Below are 23,317 nucleotides of genomic sequence, written 5' to 3' on the forward strand. Positions count from 1 at the left end.
TACAGGTTAAGAGGTATACATATGTAAAATGTCTGGTCAAGATCTGGTCCTGCCCATCATTGATCCACAATTGTCTAGGCTCTTCTGAAAGGTGGTTTGAGAAAGTTTCAAAATTTAGAGAAATATTTTCCTGAGAGATAAGGTCATCCTCTGCCTGGCACCAACTTCAGCCTTCCCCTTCCTAAAGCATGAGATACAGATGTTTTAATTATTTGGGGTAAATTATTTCAGTAGTCTAATAGACAAAGGGAGGGATACAAATGTCTCTCTTTGCAGAGTATCTACTCTCCTTCCAGGATAGTTGCATCACCATGCCTGGCACCAATTTATAGGGTTTGATGATTATGCATTTGGCTTTCTCTCATGCAAACAAATTATTTACTGACAGTTGTCAAAAATAAATGCGGAAATAGCTAGCATGGAGAAGGCTAAAAGGATAATGTCTTATGATTGACACCAGCTCTGTTTCCAATTCAAATCCTGAACTAAGTAGCTTTTTATATTAGAATAGTTCTACAATTAGAAAAATTTCTTCCTGAATTCTAAATATGACATTTTGTTTAATGTCCACCAAAAGAATATTCTATGAATCATATAATCATTCTTGTCATGAACCACTTGATTCTAAAGAAGCTCTTATTTAACACCAACACTTGTCTGTCATCCCCATAGGGTACTATTAACACATCTAAACAGATAAACTTGCTTAGATGATATTTTACATTTTCTTACCCTTTTGCATTACAAAATGTTATGTTGACAGGCTGTGAGTGCCTAATGAGTTTTGGAAGCCATAAAAAATAAGATTAAACTGAAAACAAAATTTTAGTAATTGTCTTGATGGGTTTTTATTTGAAATACAAATAGCATATTAACAAGTTGATTTGAATGAAATTAAACTAGTAAACAAAAGTCCATTTGATAGTTATATAAAGCATGCATGCACATTTTACTATATTTCATCCAAAATGCAATATTATGTTTCTTTTCCTTACATTCTATTTAAACCTAGGGATGTAGCTCAGTTGGTAGAATCTTGTCTAGTATGCAATGAAGCCCTTGGTAAACAAGTTGTGGTAGTACATACTTATGTCAACATTCCAAATGTAGAGGCAGGAAAACCAGATGTCCAAGGTCATCCTTGGCTTCATAGAGAGTCTGAAGCTAGCCTGGGTCACATAATAACCTTTTGTAAAAACAAAAAAAAAGCAAAATTCTACTAATATTTAATTTAATTAGTGTATGTGGCATGGTGTGTGGTGATATTTTGTTTTACTCATTAACAAATAAAATTTGCCTGAAGATCAGAGTACAGAGCCAGCCACTAGATTAAATGTAGAGGTCAGGCAGTGGTGGCACACACCTTTAATCCTAGCACTTGGGAGGCAGAAATCCATCTGGATCTCTGTGAGTTTAAGGCCACCCTCAACTACACGAGATTAATCCAGTCTAAAAGAAACAGAGCCAAGCAGTGGTGGCACATACCTTTAATCCAAGTACTTAAGATCTCATGTCTTTGCTACCAGCATTTGGGAAGCACACATACAATTAATCCCAGCACTAGGAAGGCTTCGATTGGAAGTGAAATGGCTGGGCTTAGAAGGGAATGTATGGTGTGAGGAGACAGGAACTGAGGCCCTTTCGCCTGAGGACTTAGAGGCATTCAGTCAGAGGATTCATGGAGTTGGAAAGATGAGAAGTGACTATGGCTTGTTCCTTTGTCTCTCTGATCTTTCAGCATTTACCCCAATATCTGACTCCAGGATTTTATTATAAGACCATTGAGGATTCATACAACAATGGAGCTAGGCAAAAAAGTGTTCCTTCTCAAAGACATCCATGTGTTCATCTGCTATAGAAAAAGAAAAAAAATAAGGCTGAAATGGAATTATAGTTCCTAGCTACCTGGCTCAGAAACAGAAATGAACCTGGAAGATCAAGGTGAATCCAGTTAGTTACTTATAGCTGTGACAAAATGCATGAGAAAAACCACTTCAGGAAGGAAGGGTTTGTTCTGGCTCAGAGTCCATCATGGTTCGGAAGTCACGGCAGCAATAACTCTATGCAGCTACTCACATCGCATCAGCACTCAGGAAGAGATGAAATCTTGTGCTCAGTTCCAGTTGTCCTATTTATTTAGCCCTAGACTCTTCTTCAAATGGTATCAGCAACATTCGGGATGAAACTTCCTACCTCAATTAGCCTAATCTAGAGATTCCCTCATAGATATGCCCAGAGATTCATTTCCATCACAATTCTAAATCCCATCAAGCTTCATCCATAAAAGGGAGGAGGAAGAGAAATTCACTATGAAGTGACAAGGCCTCTCAGCTTGCCTTGGCTAGCATTGAGGATGAAAGAGGGGCAAACATGAAGAAATGTGGATACTCTGGAATCTAGAAAAGGAGAGGAATAAAGCTCTGTCCTTAGTGTGGTTTATACAACCTAGTCCTACCTCTATTTCAATCCAGGGGGAACTCTAGCAGAAAACTAGGACATTATCCAAATCTCATTAATTCAGTCACATAGATGGTAATGTTTGCATAGAAGCATATGGTATTCTTGTTTGTTTGTTTGTTTTGAGAAAAGGTCTTGCTGTAGAGGCACAGCTTGCTTAAAACCCACTACATATCTCAGATAGCTTCAAAGTAGAGATCCTTCTATCTCTACTGTGGTGCAATTATAAGTGTATTCTACCACATCTGTCTCTAATAAGCTGTATTTTAGATTTTAAAACAAAAGAAGCAGTCTTAAATCTAAGAACAATGAATGGAGGTGACAGTGTAGTATAATGGCTACCAGCTTGATCTCAAGAGTAAGATAGATTTGTGCCCTGGGCCTGTGTAACTTTGGGCAAAAAATATAATCTTGGTGAGCATACTCTTTCTTACTTATCAAATATTGGTAATTATAGAACTTGCTTTATATGTTGTTATGAGGATTTAAAGAGAAAATAAATGTTAAAAGTACTCTGTTTTAAAATTGATGCCGAATGAATGTTATCCATTGTGAAGTGGTAAAAAATTAGACATTTAAATCTTGAATTTTAATCCTTTTAGGACTAAAGTGCAACATGATGCTGAACATATCAGTTTCTTTTCTGCCATTCCATTTCTTCATTTGTCAAAATTTTAAAGCTTTGTCTAGCTCTAAAATTACATATCTTTCAGTGTCTTATATCCCTATGCATTTTGATCTGGGTGAAATTCTAGGTCTTAACTGATCAGCAACCACACATGAAAATGATGATCTTTTTTAAATTGTCTTTTTATTTATTCTTTGTGTCTTTCATATCATGCATCTCCATCCCATTCATTTCCCTGTCCCTTCTTATCTGCCCGCTGCCCTTGCAATCTACCCCCAAAATAAAGTAAAATTTAAGAGAAAATAATAAAAATCAATCTCATCATAGAAGCTGTAGTGTGACACAGTGAGTCACTCAGTAAACCCTTTTATCCATATACCTGTTCATTGCAAAGTCACTGGTCTGATTTAAGGCCTCTGGTTTCTACTACACTATGGATACTGGGACTCCTCTTTGATTTTCTATTGTTGCCTTGTGTCATAGAGATCCTGCAGCTTTGGGTCTGCAGGAGGAGCCCCTTCATGTGCTCCAGCAGATCACAGATGGGGTGGATGTTGGGGTGGGCTAACTCATAACCCTGGTTTTGGGCCTGAGAAGTTGCAGTTGCAGGGTTGGTCAGCCTGCCAGCTTTCCCTTTTTCTCACTACATTGCCCTGGTTAGTTCACCCCTTGCAACACTGAGCAAGGGGTGGGGGCAGTTCTCCTATTCTCACATCCTCAGGGTCAACTCTCCCATACTTACACCATCAGGGACAGCTCTACTGTTTTGCTCAGGTGACATGCAAGGGCCACTCTCCTTAGTGCTGCAGCTGATGAGGGGCAGGGACAGCTCTCCCACTCATAGGACCTCAGGTGGCAAAGGGTGGGGGAGTGGGCAGAAAAATGCAAGATATAAAGTGACACGCTAATACTGAACCTTTCATATTTATTTTAATTCTAACTATATCCCAGAATCTGTGTAGAAACAGAACATATATTATCTTGTTAATTTCTTTAATAACAACCATGGAATTTCTTTGAAATCAGCAATATGAGTCCTGGGAGTACTATTTTAGAGAAAAAGAAGGCAAGTATCTTCCCTGAGACAGAAAAGGCAAAAACAGGGGAAATATATTAAGAAGGAAAAGGGTGGGGGCTACCATCCCAACCTCTGTTTAAATTTCCAGTTCTCCCCAAGGTTGTTTTCTTTTCAAGTTTGTAGAAGTTGCTTTATGTCTGAGCAGATTTGTGCTGAATAAACAATCTTCTCTCCAGAGAAAGACCCTGTGTCAAATGGCATTGAGAAGAAATTGCCCTACTTTTGTGCTAAAGCTTTCCCCAAGCTCATGCATTGCTCAAAGTAAAATATTGGTGGAAATAAATTTGGGACCTAGAGAAAAGGTCATCTCAGGGCAACTTCACAGCAGCCCTGACCATTCACTACCCTCAGGGCACATTCTCTGAGTTGCAAGGAAGGACACGGGCCCTGAGCCAGTTGCCATGAAGGCTCTGAGCTGTACAGGGGCAATGGCTAAGTGAATTGCATCTTACTTCCCAAGGAACTTATCATCTCCCTGTTAAAGGGCCATTTGTTTATTAAAAGGGGAATGACCAACTTTATGTTCTATGCTGGAGAAAAGGTAAATGCTTGTAGTGACTTTAAATTGTGTCAGGGGTGATGTGTGTGTGTGTGTGTGTGTGTGTGTGTGTGTGTGTGTGTGTGTAACAAGAATGTGTTTTTTGAAGTAATTTAATCCTCTGAATATGATTTCCATCTGCTTCACTATTAGTGGTTTTCAACAATTTTGTTTTATGTAACATACATGTAGAAGACATGAGCCATTGCCATCATCAATAAGTTACTTAGTAAAAAGAATTTTTTTAATGGGAGACAGGGAAGTGTGTGAAATAGGTAACTGAATGGTTTGACAAATTCTTCAAACAATTATGAGAATAACTGATTTTTCCCCGAGTCCTGCACAGATTTTTTTTTATCATAACAGAGACATCTCAAGAAAGTATGCCCTTTGTAAATGCATTTAATAAACAGTTCATAGCATTTTGTCTCCTGCTATAAATAAGGCAGAATACACAATAATTGGGGTAGTTGAAAATAATTATAAAAAATTGCTAGAGTGGATAGTTAATAGAAGTAATAGCAGGCTGAATTGAAAACAAAGCTCGACTTTTCACAGATATTTATTTATTTAAAATATTCCCAGTATGTCTTTCCTAAAATGTCACAAAGTAGGAGAATTAGTCATAAAATTTCTCATTATAATCTCAAAGAAAATAATATTATCAGATTTCATAGACTCCTACTGAGATCTACTCTGTTTAATGCCCAACATTTATGCTTTTAAGAGAGTCTTATTTTCCTTGTACTGTGAATTAATTTAGGGAAGGACACTGGGGCCCAGTATGTGATTTCTAGTAAACTGCCTACAAAGGAATATAGCCTTACACTCCACATTTAGAGACAAGGTTATAAAGGGAACTAAAAGGTGGATAAAATCCACAATAAAAGGCACCTTTGAAATTGGTTTGGTGAGAGATGTGCAAGTTTGGATACCTTAAGACTGGAGTGAAATCTTTGAAGTGGGGAACACAGAACAAGGAATAAGACAAAGGAGACACTTTATATGTGACAGATTCTGGTTGTGTTTATAGATTTGGAAGATTAAGATTGATAGTGAATTATCACAATTGTGTGTGTGTGTGTGTGTGTGTGTGTGTGTGTGTGTGTTTCTTGGATTATCACCTAAATTAGGTGGGTTTGTAGTGGATAGCTGTTCTGTCTATGACCTTGAACTACCTGCCCCTGGGGCATGGCTCAGGGCTACCCTTAAGACCTGAGACACACGTGAGCCACCTCTATCCTCTTTCTTTTTTATCCAAAATGTGTTTATTGGGATGATTTCCACTCATCTTGAATCAGGTGCTTTTCAATGCTGCTTCCTCTTGAAGGAGCATCCTTCCAGGGGCAGGCACTTCAAGGTCATAGATGGAACACCTATCCACTACATGGATTCTCATCTTTGTAATTCTATAAAAAGGGGATTTAGATTAAATAGTAAAATGTGTACACCATATTCAGAATAAGGAAATCTATTATTTGGTTTTTCATAAAGATATATTCCTGGCCTTAGAAGATTGTTACCTAATTTACAAAAAGAAATACAAAGTATTTCAATGAGTGATGCTACTTTTGATATGTTCAGAGTTCATAAACTTTTGTATTAATTCTGTGTTTAATGTCTGAAATCTTCACACTAATCAATGATCTGGCTTGGATTGGTAAATCTCTGTTCATGATTGTAGGAAGGCTATTTACAAGCTATCTGGCTTCTCCTAAATCTAATTTGCTTGGGAAGAGCTTCCTTTCCATCTTCACATAAAGAGGCTATAGCTAATTTTCCTTTTAAAGTTCTTAATTCCCTCACAACACCAGATAAATGGTGATTCTCATATACCATGCCACTTTGGGGCTGATGCATAGATTTGCTGACTCCATCCCCTCCCCCTTTTGGAGTTACTTTACAAGATTAAGTAATTTGGAAGACACCCAAGGCCCAGTGAGTAGTTTCTGCCAATTGACAAAGGTTTTAATATTTGGAACTTTGAATGTATTTGGACAAATACCACTGTTTTGATTAGTGAAATGCACATTGCCTTGAGTAGTGAATCTATGTGATAAAAGCACATCTTCAAGACATCTTATTAATATATCTTCCAAGGAATTTTGTTGTATAGAAATTAATGAAATATGCCCATACTATGACTTAGCTATCTAGTGTTCATTTCTTTTTAGTAGCAGCCTCTATTTCCCTTTTGGTTGGGGATTATTACAAAAGATGATTTTATTCCCCTTTGGCCATTGGCGACTGTCTATCATCATGATAGATTTTACTGACATGTGATTGTACAGAGGGTATTATGCATCCAGCAACAACAACAGAATAGTCATTTTGATGAATTATTGTCTAGCACAGTGATTTTCAACCTTCCTGATCCTGGGACCCTTTGACACAGTTCCTCATGTAGTGACCCCAGCCATAAAATTAATTCTGTTGCTACATCGCAAGTGTATTTTCCAATGGTCTGAGGCAATCCCTGTGAAAGTGTCCTTTGACTCCCCAAAGGGTCATGACCCACAGGTTGAGAACCACTGGTTTATAAATAAATTTTAATAATGTAGAAGTTAAGCAAACCTGCTTTTAAGGGATTCTTCTTTCCCTCATGCATGAATTCTTGATTATAATAAAGGCTCAAATTTTGTGCATTCAGCTTATTTTTCTTAGGGTTTTTAAATTTTGGCAAAACTGAGACAGAACAAAAAAGTAAAAGACAATAAAGTAGAACATATTTGAAAAGCCATAAAACCAATTTAGACTTTCTTGTCTGTACAGCTGGCCTAGTTTCTTCTATTCCTAGACCTAGTTCCCCAGATGTCCCAGCCATCCTTGAGAAAAGCCCCATGATAAGTTTTCCTTTTGCTATAATCAGCAAAATTGTGTTTCTTGCCATTAAAGAGGCCCATGGGAAGCCCTATTTTCTAGTGAAAATTAATTTGGAGATTGTGTTTATTTGTTCTACAAGGTCAAATATTATTTTGTATGTTGACTTATTAGAGACATGATCTTTATCATGCAGGAGATTAGAAATCTGGGATGACTTCGCATATCCATGAAAAGTGAGGATTAATTTATATTCAAGGCAATGCTTGCTATTTACCAGATGAATAGTTCAGAGAACTTGTAAATACTTTGGGATTTCAGACAAGAAAAACTTTCTTCTGGGGTTATCAGAGAAGCTTTTGTTGGAGTTTAGGTAGACCTGACAATGGAAGTTGAAGGTGTTAGGGAGAGTATTGTGGCCATGGTGATATCCAAAAGGTCTCAATTCAGATTGCTGCTTTGGGAATCAAATCTATGGAACTTTATGTGCAAATTATTTGCCAGATGTAATACAAAATGCCTTAGAATGACACATGATAACAGAAGATGCTAAATAAACAATCTGTCTTAGTCAGTGCTCTATTGCTATGAAGAGACATGATGAATATGGCAACTCTTATAAAGCAATCATTTAATTTAGGCTAGCTTGCAATTTTAAAGGTTTAGTCCATTATCAGCATGCTGAGAAACATGATGGCATGCAAGCTGACATGGTGCTGGAGAAGGAACAGTGAGTTTTACATCTAGATCTGCAGGCATCAGGAAGAGGGGAGCCACTGGGTCTGGCTTGGGCATTTGAAACCTCAAAGCCCACCCTCAGTGACATACTTCTTCCAACAAGGCCACATCTACTCTAACAAGGCCACACATCCTAATTACTAGCAAAGAGTGTCTTTCCCTACTGTCCAAGCATCCAAGTATAGGAGTCTATGGGTGCCACTCCTATTCAAACAACCACATGATCACTTTGGTAACTATTATAAAGGATAAGTTTGGTTAACTATAAGATTGAGGGAAAGATTTCAGTCAGGATGAAGTTTTAGAAATTAATGTAGTGTACTAATATTGAAAATGAGGAAAAAACTTTGATATGTGCAGTTGATAAGTTAGAAGAGAAGTAAAAATTCAAGAGCATTTAAAAGACTATACTGTAGTTGCCATGATTTATGTTCCTCAGTGACAAGTTTAGATTTCATCCTCCAGTAAATGTAGGAGATATTGTTAGGTGTGAACAGCTAAATATTGCAATAAAAATAGAAATTTTGGTATGTGATTTTAAGTGCTGTTTTAAATAGTGATTTTGGTATGTGATTTCAAGTGCTATGGTACTAAATAAGCTTAGTGGGGGTGGTCTGGTTGATTGACCTTAACGTATTTATTCCAAAGTGGCATCATTCACAGAAATTAATGGCTTCTTTTCACTTGATCATTTTGAAAATCTAATTAAATAGATGAAAAGCAGAAAAGGGCAATAAAATTGCAATAATAGTGTGTAACCTGTAGGCAATGTAATCAACTGATTCATCCCTTTCAATAAATAATGCTACTCATATATTCCACTAAGTTCATGGCATTGTCAAATCATTTCAGTTACACTGACTGGTCTGGTGGAACATGATATAAACTACTGCTTTCAATAGAAAAGAGTTAATTTGAGCATACTCCTCGAGAATGTTAGTGTTGAACACATAAAATCTCACTTAAGGAAGAAGCCGACAGTAACTCTAGTAGCTTCACTAGCACATTAAGCCCAGTGTGTTGGTATTCTCGGTAGAGCAATTATATTTAAGGATAATTAAACACAAGCAGATAAGCAGTTACAGATGGAAGGGTAGGGGAGGGAATACAGACTGAAATGTGTATCAAACTGAATCCCTTCTTTCCATTCTTTCAATCACAAAGTAACATGTAGTTGTACACAAATTAGTCCCCCTCAATGTTAGGATGAGTTTTCTGATAAAATTTTAAATGTCAACTCTGTTGTTTAGGAGGCTTGATCTCAATAGTTCTTGTCTTATTTTCCTAAGCAGTAATTATGAGTTTGAGATGAAATTTAAAAGAGAGGGATGGGGTAGAGAAACAAATGAGCTGTCCTGTCCATGGTATCATGTATTTTAACTAATCTTATTGCTATCATTACATGGGGTGCTGTTAGGTTTGTTTCTGAGCTAGTGATCAAGATCCTGATGAATGGCTCAGTTGCTGGTTCATCATCAGACATACTCAGAACTTTCTGGCCATTCCAAGGCCAAAGCATGGTTCTAGAATTAAATGAAGTTCCATAATTAAATGTCCTTCAGGGAATTGTTGGACTCCAAATGCAATTTTATTTCCTCCCTCTCTTGGGTTTTGGGGTAAAAGGTATATATGTGAGAAGTTCTAATGCAATCATAGTTCAGCAGGTTGACTGTCATGAAACCACTTGATTGGCCTAGGGATTATTATTCTTGTTCTCAGCTATTTTACCTATCTCCTGCCTACAATATATGTGTCCTCCTACTCATCCTGCAAATGGGAGATTTTGGTCATAAGATCACACTAAATAAAACATTGGAAACTTCACTGAGTTTTATGTCTAAATTTACTGAAGCTTTCATTGCTTCTTTTCTAAGTCCAGGTCACTACAAAGATCACGTATACTAATGTATCTAAAACATTTTGAATATCATGAACAATTATAAGATATTTAAAATAAGCCTTAATATTAATAAATATAACCTTAGTAATTGATATTTAAGTGTGGAATTAGGGTAAATATATCTGAAGTACATATTGGGAGGTTAGTCTAGGAGCCAGCAATGACCCCACCTTCATATCTTCCTGCAAGTAGAGAAGATCATCCTTTCTTCAATTTATTTTCCACCAACAGCTTAATTCGTTTACTGACATAGTTCTGCAAATAAAATTCAGAACACTCTCTAGGGAACCTCAGTGTCTATGATTTGGATACACAAGTAAAAATAGAAATAATACTACAAGGAAATAAAAATACGTTTTATATAAAGAAGATGTAGTTTGACTAGGTTTTTCTTCATTTCAACCATATTTTATTATATGTACTATTCCAAGTATACTATATCTTTTATTTTTTGAGGTTATACTATAATTATATGATCCCCCTTCCCTTTTCTCCTTCCAAACTGCCCTATAGACAGACTCTCATTGCTCTCTTTAGAATTCATTGCCAGTGGCCATGTTAGAGGAGCAGCAGTTGGCAATTGAATTTCAAGGTATCAGCCCAACAGGAGGTGAATCCCTGATGGATGAATCTCCTATAGGCAAGGCCCTGAGACTCCAGACTCCAGAGTGTCCTTTGCTTCTGCTTGTGCCTTCACATGTTTGCCACTGCCATCTTTCTCTGGAATCTGGTATGAATGGGTATGGGGAGATCCCCACTGCCTGTAATGTAGAGTGTTTATCTCATAGAAATATCCCACCCTACTGGAATTTTTACCTGTGGATTATTATGAAGATGATTTCTTCCTAAGCAGTACTCTCTAATTCATAATAATAATGTTATTTTAAATAGAGTTTTGATGATTAGAAAGAAAACAAGAAAGTGTCACACAGCTAGAACACATGAGTTTTTGTTGAGGAGACACATAGGCTGTGGCTTAAGTGTAGCTAGAGTTTACCTGCCTTGCCCACGTTCAGGACAAATCTCTCTCACTGCCAGTCCCACAGCCGCTCAGACCCAACCAAATAAACACAGAGACTTATATTAGCAAACTGTATGGCCATGGCAGGCTTCTTGCTAATTGTTCTTATATCTTACATTAACCAATTTCTATTAATCTATAAGTTGCCACATAGCTTGCGGCTTACTGGTATCTTAATATGTTGCTTCTCATCATGGTGGCTGGCAGCGTCTCCCTGACTCAGCTTTCCACTTCCCAGAATTCTCTTTTCTCTTTGTCCTGCCTATACTTCCTGCCTGGCTACTGGCCAATCACTGTTTTATTTATTAACCAATCAGAGCAACACATTTAACATACAGAACATCCCACAGCACTTCCCCTTTTCTTTTTTTCAAAAAGGAAGTTTTTAACTTTCACATAGTAAAATTACAGATAACAATTACCAAGCAAGAATTACACTTACAATATCTAGTCTATTTATAATAACTAGTCTATTTGTATTTGGCAAAATTAAAGAAGATATCCTATCTATCCTATATTTGTGAGTCTAAGGTTTCATATCTAACTTATCTTTTATCATAACTAAGGAAAATTATAGCCATGCAGTCTTCAACTACACCAAAGACCTCCAAAGGATATACTATTACCTGAGAAACAGGAAAAGGATGCAAGCAACTTTTGGGAGTCTTACAAGAGTAGACAGAGACAGCTGGCAGCCTGGACAGTCATCCAAGGATACTTTGTAAAGTTGGGACATCTGTCTTCAGCCCACAGGCCTAGAGTCTCTCAGTCACTTTTCTCAGTGTCCTGTAGAATGTCTGGCAGTTTCCTCTGCGAAGCAGGAACCTGAAGGACCATTTTGCCAAGTGAAGTTCAGTGGTCACCTTCCTATGGGTCCTGCATGTCCAGTTGATCAAGCAGTCCAAGCAAGAATAGTTTCTTGCCCAAATGGCTATTTTTGCCAAGAAGAAGATAAACTCCACATAGAGTGTCTCTGATGCCCATCCTCCTCTCTGAAGTAAATCCGGTGCTGCCAGGAGCAGGCATGTCTCACTGTCTACAAAGTCTAAATTTTTAAAACATTTTAAATGCCATATTCTGTAGGTCTTTGAAGTGTTTGAAAATTACCTACCTAATTTTATATATATATAAAACAAGACTGTAAGTTTGACTATCATAGAAGACTAATTATAATCTGTATTTCATAATTATCCATTAAAATTTAAATGAGTTATATAAACATAATACCTCAAACTAGAATAGAAATATATATACAGTATAACAAAATTAAGTTTAAACTTTTATCAGTAGACGAAAATCCATAGCAATGTAAAACATTTTAAACAAGTTGATCTTTAAAAATAGATTCAATAATCTACCCCTTTATCTTATCATTATCTATACTGTCCACTTATGTTCTTTAGAAAGAGATTGTACTTATAATCAACCTGTTTTAAATAAAAATATTGTTTTTTTTTCTGTCCCACACCAGAAGGCTCTTCTGATATGGGACAAAAGAATTTCATAACTTTTTGTTTGTTTGTTTGTTTGTTTTTTTAGCAATATGTTTGGGTTTAGAGAAGGAGTGAGCCAATTCCATCTCCAAAATCAGCTTGGTATATTTGTGAATTTGGGCATAGTTTCTCTTACTACTTCTTGCTGGAGGGGGGCGCTGTATCTTATGGAGACACAAAGAAAATTTTAGGATCATGGAGTAGTCCATGAGGGTATATCGTCTGAGCCACTTACCTTGAAACCATTTTGGATGTTGGATCATCTGGGCCATGGTGTCATCAGAGACCTTTCACGGGGTCTTGGCTGGTCAAACCTGATGTATCTTAATCTGGAACAAATCCATAGCCTCTGGCTTTCTGTGGAAACAAAAGAAAAGCCTCCTTTCCAAAGCAACATATCCTTACATCCAAATTTTGAAGTCAAGATACCTTTAAAATATACATATTTGTTTAACTCAACAGCTTTTACAATCAAATGTTTTTCTGCAGTTAAAAATCCCAAAGACAATACAATCCAGATTCTCTGTGTAATATCCATCTTTACATGGCTTATTTTTTATACTACCTTACTCTCTCTTTAAAGACTTTATTTTTAAAAACTATCTATTCGTTTATATAACTGTATATATCATTTTTTTGTGTGTCTTTCAAGCCTATGGATATTTTACACACATTGTAAACTATTCCATCTGAATCTGTCTCATTATGAACCTATTGCTGTAAACTGCAGCATTACTGGGGCTAAAATAGCAGCTTTGGCTGGTGGCTCCACCAACCTCAGCTTCCCAACATGGCAGTGGTATGTTTACCACCAGCTCTGGGCCATTGCCACTTCTGGGAGCCATCAACTCTTAGAACCAGTGGTTCTGTGCTTCTATCAAAGCAGCATGTAGCCCAGAAACCTCTTTTTTTTTTTTACTAGCAAAGACTAAATCTCCACACAGTGTAATGTGCCACTTGTAGACTCCTCATTTCTGCCATACTGCTGGTCAAACTTGTCACGCCAGGAACCCGCCAACTTGATAGACAACTAGGAAGCTGTTTTTAGCTCTGTTTTAGAATCTTTTTTTCTCAGGTCTTAGGTGGAAACTCATGCCTCATGTTGGGAGCCATTTATAGCTAGAGTTTACCTGCCTTGCCCACGGTCAGAACAAATCTTTGTCACCTGCCAGTCCCACAGCCGCTCAGACCCAACCAAGTAAACACATAGAGACTTATATTGCTTACAAACTGTATGGCCCTGGCAGGCTTCTTGTTATCTACTTCTTATATCTTAAATTAACCCATACATATTAGTCTATAAGTTGCCACATGGCTCATGGTTTACCAGTACCTTACATCTTGCTTGTCATGTGGCGGTGGCTGGCAGCATCTTTCTGACTCAGCCTTCCACTTCCCAGATATCTCCTCTCTGCTTGTCCTGCCTATACTTCCTGCCTGGCTACTTGTCAATCAGTGTTTTATTTATTAACCAATCAGAGCAACACATTTATCATACAGAACATCCCACTGCACTTAGGTTAATAATTAAGAAAAAAACTGATTCCCAGTAGCCTAGCTAGTTTAAATTCTTTCACTCTTAATGTTGGGTGATATGTTCACAAGTTTCACAGTGCATCATAGCTGAAACGAAGCTTTGAAAATAGCTTAAAGTTACACTATGATGTTTTTGTTAAATATTTGTTAAATTTTGTTAGATCTTTGAGGTGAAAAATCCAAGAAGATAAAGTTTTAGAAAGACACATAATTGAATTAAGAATTTGCTAAAGTTAGGGAACAAGAACAAAGCAGCCCAGTTATTATTAGCAAACATACTTTTTTTGCTAGGATTAGCTGATGACCAAAGGTGATGATTAATTCCTTATACCCATTTCTGCCCTCAATCTCTAAATATAAAAAACTATTGAAGAGTGGATATGCACCCTAGAGATTTAAAGTAGAGATAGGTGATTCTTTTTCATGTATAAAATTTTAGTTTGTGATTACTTTAAGATTCCTTATAAGATTACCTTTCAAGATAAGTAATAAAGTGATTGTTTTTTTCTTTGTAGCTGCAAAGCATAGCTTGCCAGTAAAAGAATACCTTGCTTGCCTACACTGTTAATCTATAACAAGTTACTTGGGTATGAATGTATGTGGGTTCTTGGGATAATTTGTTTTTCACCTATAATACATAAAATGTTTAATCATGTTAAGGGATATAGATAGCATGTTTTTTACTTGTATTCATTAGTCACTTGAAAAATAAAATGTAACCACATTGTAATTTTTATATTGCCTGAAAGATTTTGGTAGGGTACTTAAGTTGTAAGGAAAAGAATAAAGAGAGTTAGAAGAATTTAGAAGAAAATTATCAAGAATAAAGATAGAGTTAGAAGGAAAGCATCAATAATGAGAGAAGGAAATCACCAGGAAAATAAAGAATAAAGAGAATGCAAAAGAAGAATTAAAAAAAAAGTCTGAAGGAAACTATCGAGTGTGTGTGAGTGTCTTTTCCCTTACCCCTTCAGATAAATAGTCATAGTATGCTGACTCCATGGATTCCCTTTGAGACCTGCACTGCTGGAGGCTGAACCCATGGGCACCAAAAATTCATGGTCTCTTTCTCATTAAACTGTGTTACATACATATATGTGTATGTATACATATGTGTATATGTATAGTCCTAAATATATACCTGCTCAAACTGTATAATGTTACTTGAATGTTTGTGAAGGCTACCATTCTGCATTTACTATATCCCTCACTATTCCTCAGCTAAACAATTCCTCAACTTAGTGGAAACCACTGTTACACATTGTACATATATCTATGCCAGAATAGCCTATATTTATCTAATTTTATACATTTTGAAATTTTACAGTTATTTATTCAGTAGTACCATGCTATTTACAGTATTTATAATCTTGATTCTTGGCAATATTAGAGATAAGTTTATATCAGATTTACAAATGTATCTCATTCTTTCAATCTACTGTATCATAATATATATTATAGTTATATACAGTTATCACAGTTTTACTTAACCAGATTTTTGTCAATGGAAATTTTCAAATTGTTTCAAATATTTTGTTGTTGCGGACAGTACTCAACTATGGCAGCTAAACTGAGCTTCTGATATTTGGTTTTGAATTCAGATATTTAAACTCTTATTACTTATATTCTAAATAACAATTAAAGGTCATATTATTAATATCAACTGGAATTAATACATTATAAAAATTATGTATTAGACTTTTAGGTCTGTGTAAATTAGCTACAAATCTGCTTGGTTTAAAAAGTATTGTTAAATTCTCTAAGAACAATATATATTTTGTGGGCTACCAATGAAGATTTATTGAAAAATGCAAACAATTCATTCACTGAAATTTTTCTATCTCAGGCAATTAAGGAAGATGGAGACTATGTTATACAAATATCTTCTCTATATATATTTCTGGTATATTTTTGGTTATCAAGAATTATTTTTGCATCTGCTTCCCTCAGTCATTGGATGAGATTTCTAGCACAACAGTTAGGGTGTTTGGCCATCCTATCACCAGAGTAGGTCAGTTCGGGCACTCTCTCAACCATTGCCAGTAGTCTATGGTGGAGATATCTTTGTGGATTTCTGGGGACCTGTCTAGCACTTTGCTTCTTCCTATTCCCACGTAGTCTTCATTTATCATGGTCTCTTATTCCTTGTTCTCCCTCTCTGTTCTTGATCAGCTGGGATCTCCTGCTCCCTTAAGCTCTCTTTCCCTCGAACTTTGCCAGTAGTCCAATTGGCGAGAAAGAGGAGGATGGTTTGAGTGAGAATTGTTGAGACCAAGATTGCAAAAAGCACAGGGACAAATAGCCAAACTAGGGGAACACACAAACTATGAACCAATAGCTGAGGAGCCCCCAACTGGATCAGGCCCTCTGGATAAGTGAGACAGTTGATTAGCTTGAACTGTTTGGGAGGCCCCCAGGCAGTGGGACCGGGTCCTGTCCTCAGTGCATGAGTTGGCAGTTTGAAACCTGGGGCTTATACAGGGACACTTGGCTCAGCCTGGGATGAGGGGACTGGACCTGCCTGGACTGAATCTACCAGGTTGAACTGAATCTCCAGGGGAGTCTTTGCCCTGGAGGAGATGGGAATAGGGGGTGGGTTGGGGGGAAGGCGAGGGGGGGTTGGCGGGAGGGGCGAAGACAGGGGAATCTGTGGCTGATATATAAAATTAAATTAAATTATAAAATAATAAAAATATAAAGTGTTTTATATTGTATACATTGAAAAAAAGAATTATTTTAAGAATCTTACCAAGATTATGTATTTCTATAACTGTGCATATACTATAATCAACACTTGTCACTTTTTCTTCTAAATATACTTGGAAATATGAGATAGCCGTTTTTAATATCAGAAAGGATTTCCTGAAAAGTCAATTAATGATGGGTTTAATGGTTATCTTTTGTAACCTAGCCCAGTGCTAAGCCTCCTGTGTATTAACTAGATCTATAAAACATTTTAAAGAGGTAAGATCTAATTATATATTTTAAGCAAGACATTAATCCAGTAATAATTTAAATGAATTCAGGATATGAATAATGGGGTGAAATAAGGCTGTCTGTATGACACCAGTGCATAGGACATTTTTTTTTTATGTTTGCCAAGTCCTCTGTTCCTTTCTTCTGATTATCTCTAGATTTGTTTCTTCTCTTTCTTTTTTCATTTTCCTGGACTCCTCGTCTTACTCATTGCTTTGCCCTGTCTCACCTCTAGTACTGTGTTTTCTTACATACCTTTCTTCTACCCCAGCACATGCCACATGCCAGTTTAACTACCATTAGATTCATTTATCTTTGAGTAATTGTTTTCCTCCAAGAATCACCAATGGCACTCTAGCCTACAATGTCATGTCCCAAATCTGTCAGTATATTTTTAAAAATCCTTCAGAACTGAATCCTTCCCTATCTATGTACTGTCATTTCCAATTCATATTGTCCCTTCAATGAACAATTGGTTTTTCACATCACCCATCCAATTTCTTCTCATCAGATCGTTCTTTTGTACATATATTATTCTTGATAACTTTCATTACTATGCCATGATTTGTGTTTTTAAGGTTCCTTTATTTCATCTTTTAAGTTTCATATGGCCATCAAGTCCCTTCTTAAAAATTCCCCCAACCCTTTAAGCCAGCATTGATCACTTTTCTCCACATCACATATATATATATATATATTATATATATATATATATATATATATATATATTCACTGCTTAAGTACTACAACTACAACCTCTCATTATATTATATATTATATCATATTATATTATATTATTATATTATATTATATTATGTTTTTTCTCTTTTTACTTTGTTGTGCTAGTCTAGTGTTCATAGCCCTAGATTATAAATTGAGAGCAAAGACAAATATTTTACTTACATGTCTGTTAACACAAAACACCTGGCTTGGTAAACAAAAAGGGCTGACTTTTTAAAATCAGTCTCTAAAGAAGCTATCAGTCCTATCTTGCATTACTGAAGATTAGGGCAAAACATCGGGATGACTTAGACTCTTACAAGGATTATGCTACAAGGAATCTCTGCTGCAATTCATTGAGACTATTTAGTGCCACAAAACAAATATGTGAATTTTAATGTTTCTCTGAATTTATTTTTTCAATCTATATTTCTTGACACATACAAGGTTATGAAAATACATCCAAAATAAATACCCCATTTGTTTGAATGCATTGGAAAATATAGCTGTGGGGCTATCTTATTTTAAGTAAATCAATGATGCTTTTTATTTGCTGGAAAATGAATATTGTATGGCTAGAGTAACAACCCAAGTATGAATACTGTCTAATAAATGTTTACACACCATCAAGTCTACAAACATTAAATATCATACATGATAGAATCATCTTTACCCTATAATTTATCTCAATTTTTCCATTACTTTGTTTAATTTTCTCTTCTAGCTTTGCTCACAGACAAGCCTCCCAAGCCATTGTTCCCCATGGAAAATCAGCCAAGTGTTATAGATGTCCAGCTGGGTAAGTCTACTTCTGGGAATAATAATAGATCCTAAACTTGTTCTCTGTTAACAGATGGGGAAAATTGCATGAACCAGGAAAGGTTTATTGCCACTGTTATTACATGCAAATCAATTTGTGTTCTGCTCATTTATAACCCTGGCATTCAGTACAATAGCAGTTTAAGAAAATGAGTTTGTATTGCATCAAGGAATGGTAATACTAATTTGTTACACTGGGTATTAAGGGTGCTATACAACAAAGCTTTTTAACTCTGTGATTCATAGACTCATGGTTGACTTGCATTGATGACTTGTACAGAAAACTTTTCATACATCTGCCAGCCAAAAATTTTTATTTGGAGACCATTATCTTCTGAAGACTAAGCACTTCATAAAAGGGAGTGCTCAGTGCAGTCCTTAAAATGATTTGATATAATTATTTCCAACAATACAACCCAGTGTTATTTAAAATCCATTTTAAGGACAGGATCCTGAATATTTATGAGTCACATGATGTCAGGAAAAGTAACATGTTGGATTGTGAGTACTATTATCTTTTCTCAGTATCAAACAAGAACATAAAATGTTGAGCTTGTGTGTATGTTTGTGTGTGTGTGTGCATGTGTGTGCATGTATACTCTTCCTCCAATCCACATGATTTCAAGAACTGTAAGAATAAAACCCAGAGGCAAGCCTACTTTGGTTCTCTCCCAAAGTGCGGCCTTTAATCTATACTATGTTACTTAATATTTGTGAGATTTTGTCTATCTTCAGATTGATCTTAGCGTTCTGAAGTTTTTCAATTAAAAACAAAAACGTGAAATATCTGAATAACTTTAGAAAATATATAATCGTTTGCAATGTGTGACCATGGTGGTACCTAACAATTATACAGCCAATATTTCACTTGCTTGGGAAATTGTTGACTCTCATTTTGACTTTTCCAACCAAACTTGGATTGGTAGAATTTTATTCTAGTTTGAAAAGAATAGAGAGAAAATTATGTCCCTAATATCTTGTTCACTATTCTAAACTGTAGTTTTTAAATGCTGCCTAAAAACATGAGTACCCAAGTTAAGTCTGTTTAAACCAAACGATAAGTTATAATAAACATGTTGGAGTATGGAAGTGGGAGCTGATTTTGTAAATGTTGATATATCCGATTATGGTTCTTCCAACTTTCCCATATTATTTTTGAAATCATTACATTTTGTTAAAGGAAGTGAAAAAATATAGATTTGTTGATATCCTTCTACCCAATTAGTTTCACTTACACTACTAAGATACAAATATACCAGTGGTGTTCTGTGGTTTCCCAGGGGTTATATAAAGACATTCATTATCTTTTATTATTAGTTTACACTGGGGCTTCTAGTGGAGAGATTATTTTTTATAAGAAAACTTATGTACTAAACAGAGAGAACAAAATTTGCAGAACTATTCCAAATAGAACTGGAGTAAATTTTGTGGGCAGAGCTTTCGTTCTCTTCTGCTATTATGTACACTCAATAGAAAAGTTTAAGGATTACTGTTCAGAACAAGGAAATGGGTCCTTTTAAGGGATATATATCCTACTCAATTTTATGAAGTATAGCATCATTTGGGTTGTTTGTAACATCTGCAATATATTTGCTTTGCATGAACAAGTATTCCAACATATACAGCACATGCCACGAATACTACCACCCTATAAAAATATTACACTAAACTGATTTCCCTTAAATATCAAGCCAAACTTTTTATTCTGAAAATAACTTTTTTTGACAGAAAGATGGATAACTACCCATTTTCATCTCAAAAAGGCTATTTCTACAAGATGTTGAAGTAACTATATCATTTAGTGAAAGTAAAACAAAATCAGTCGCTAGATCTTCTTCATCTAAACAAGTACAGTGTTAGATAATTTGAAGTGGTTTTATTTATCTAGCACCATTTCTCCAAATGAGAAATCATTTTGTAAGTTGCTCATATTCCTCAGTAGTAAATACATTATTACAAGTACTATAAATATCAGCTCCTGTGTCTTAGTGGGATATCTGCAGTCATGATAAACACTTGAAAACAATCTCATTATAGGAAAAAAAGAAATAGAGAAAGATGATGGTTTATTGGATGTCTCAGTTTATGTCTGAGGAAATTTAAAAATTTAATATAGTGTGATAGTATTGGTGGGATACTTTGGTATATATTGGAATACTAGTTCTTACAAAGCATGTTGAATTTCAAAATTCAGTGTCAAAGATCAATAATTCAGTAATAATAAAAATCTCTAGAGGATTATTTTCCACCAATTCTAAAATTGATCAAGTGTATTTACTGAGCTTCAGACAACCTCAAGCTAGAACAAAAATTTTATAAGTTTCCAAAGAATACAATAACCCAATCCAAATAACCAAGTATCTTATTAAATGTGGGTCTGATACATGCAGTCTCTTAAAATTCAAGGCAATGCATGCTGTAATAAAGATAAACATATGTGTTTCTGCTACTCTACCATATGATTGTGGCTTTTATTACTCCCCAATTCTTGGTTGATCTCAGGAATAAGCTGAACTAATAGTGTATGACATAAACAGTGTTTTGAGATTCTAGAGGCTAGCTTGGGAAAAACTTACAACTTTTCTCCCAGTTTTTGATCAGCTATAAAACCACTACACTACATGAAATTCACTCAAATCACATGGGTACAACATTAATCATGTGGGGAGAAAAAGCCCAATGAGTACCAAGGTATCAGATGTGTAAATGAAGAAACCATTTGGAAATGAATCATCCAGCTCAGCTGTTCTAGCATATGCTTTGTTGACAGAGACTAACTACACATTGACATCTGACACAAAACTCATCAAGAAACTCAAATCATTGACAGTGGTCACTAAAATCATGATACGATTTGTTAGACAATGTTATACTATTATTAAAAAACAAAAATTAGGTTGTCTAGAGCATTTTCAATCCATTTCTTCCCCCTGGAAAAACACTCACATTCTCATTATGTGAAAAGGAAATTTTATGGAAAATATTGAGCATGAATTTTCAGGTAGCTTTAAAACATGTGTCCTAGAATAATTATAAGGAGTTTGAGGGTTACAGTCTGTTTTCAGTTTTGACAGTTCCTAAAGGTAGTCCAATAGGCAACATTTTTCAGTAAAAATAAATACTTTCAGTATATAGATTTGGCATCAGTACAGATATTTTGTTGTGTCTCTAGAGGAAAATAAAAATCCCAACTTCCTTTCTGTTATAGTGTAATCCATTAGTCATCCATGAGGTTCTAGAAATTTACATACATTTTTGCTGACATAGCGATGACAGTTCAGTTGTTGCTAAATTGTGTTCACATTATAATGCTGAGAGAAGATTAATCTTAACTGAATAATCATCCACTGTGAGATGATAAACACATTCTTAACAAAGTAGTCAGAAAACTACTGCTTCCGCATAACAAGCTTATGCAGCTGAAGCTGCCCAGAGTAATGCACAAAATATAAAGAAAAAAGAATGTACACCAAGGATGTTTAAATCCAATACTATTTTCTGTTTATTTTCTTTCTCTGAACATAAATTCAGGTTTATATTTAAGAAATAATCCTTTATTATACCAATGTTAATGATTTTTTCAACAGATTGAAAGGAAAGCATTTAATATTTTCTCAAGAACTATTAACATTGCATTACAATTTATATTCCTATTTTTAATAACAAAATATTAAAATATCATAGGGGTGTATACACTACTTGAAATGTATGGATGGTAAATAAAGACTTCCTTACATACTATTTTTATTATAGAACACAAATGCATACCTTATATACTGTAGAAAATTTGAAAGGATATGAACAAATGTAACTCAAAAGGTTGCAATCACCTATCTAATTTTGATTAAAGGTGAATTTGAAAATTCACCCTCATGGATGGGGATATTTTTTCTTGGAAGCTTTCTAACACCAAATGCTATCCATAGAGAATTACGTAGAAAGTAGACAAAGACAAGTTTTCTTTGTGTTTATATGTTAAAGATTAAAAAAAAAAGAACTGAGGGCCTAAGACATATGTGAAAACTTTGGATCAGAAAAGTAAAAGCAAATTAAATTACAGATGTTTCAACCAAACACCTAATAATTCTTTATATGAATCTGATCTGGGATGAAAGATTATTTTTCTGTGTTTTCTAGTCTCATCCAAATTTATTTTGTTTTTACAGTCTGTTTCAATTTGTATTTTATGACCATGTTATGTACTACTGGATCAAACTCTCTCTGTGTATATAATGAGTGTTAATTTCTTCATCAGAAATCAATTACCCTACCCAGGGTGGTGGCACATGCCTTTAAACCCAGCACTTGTGAGGCAGAAACAGGTGGATTTCTTTGAGTTCAAGGCCAGCCTGGTCTACAGAGCAAGTTCCAGGAGAAACTCTGTCTCAAAAATAACATGAAACAAAAAACAAACAAACAAACAAAAAAACCAAAAAGAAATCAATTTCCCCATCATATCAGTTTCTACTGAAAATTTTATTAGATCTCCTAAGAGACCATTGGAAAAGATTCTACAAAAGCAGAGAGGAGAACTTAAAACTTAACACAATACAGGAGTACATGGCAAAAGCTCTAAAAAACCCTAATTGAGCT

At 35.4% G+C, this 23,317-nt stretch overlaps 1 protein-coding gene across 1 annotated transcript in view; it reads left to right on the forward strand.

Annotated features, from left to right (window-relative positions):
* Il1rapl2 (interleukin 1 receptor accessory protein like 2) overlaps nucleotides 1–23,317 on the forward strand; it is a 1,202,523-nt gene that overhangs the window by 872,637 nt on the left and 306,569 nt on the right. Inside the window, exon 6 of the mRNA XM_028894663.2 lies at nucleotides 18,630–18,704. Within this exon, the coding sequence (XP_028750496.1) occupies nucleotides 18,630–18,704 (75 nt within the window). The remainder of the gene's footprint in view (nucleotides 1–18,629; nucleotides 18,705–23,317) is intronic.

Source organism: Peromyscus leucopus, chromosome X (genome assembly GCF_004664715.2).
Source record: "Peromyscus leucopus breed LL Stock chromosome X, UCI_PerLeu_2.1, whole genome shotgun sequence".
In the NCBI taxonomy this organism is placed as follows: domain Eukaryota; kingdom Metazoa; phylum Chordata; class Mammalia; order Rodentia; family Cricetidae; genus Peromyscus; species Peromyscus leucopus.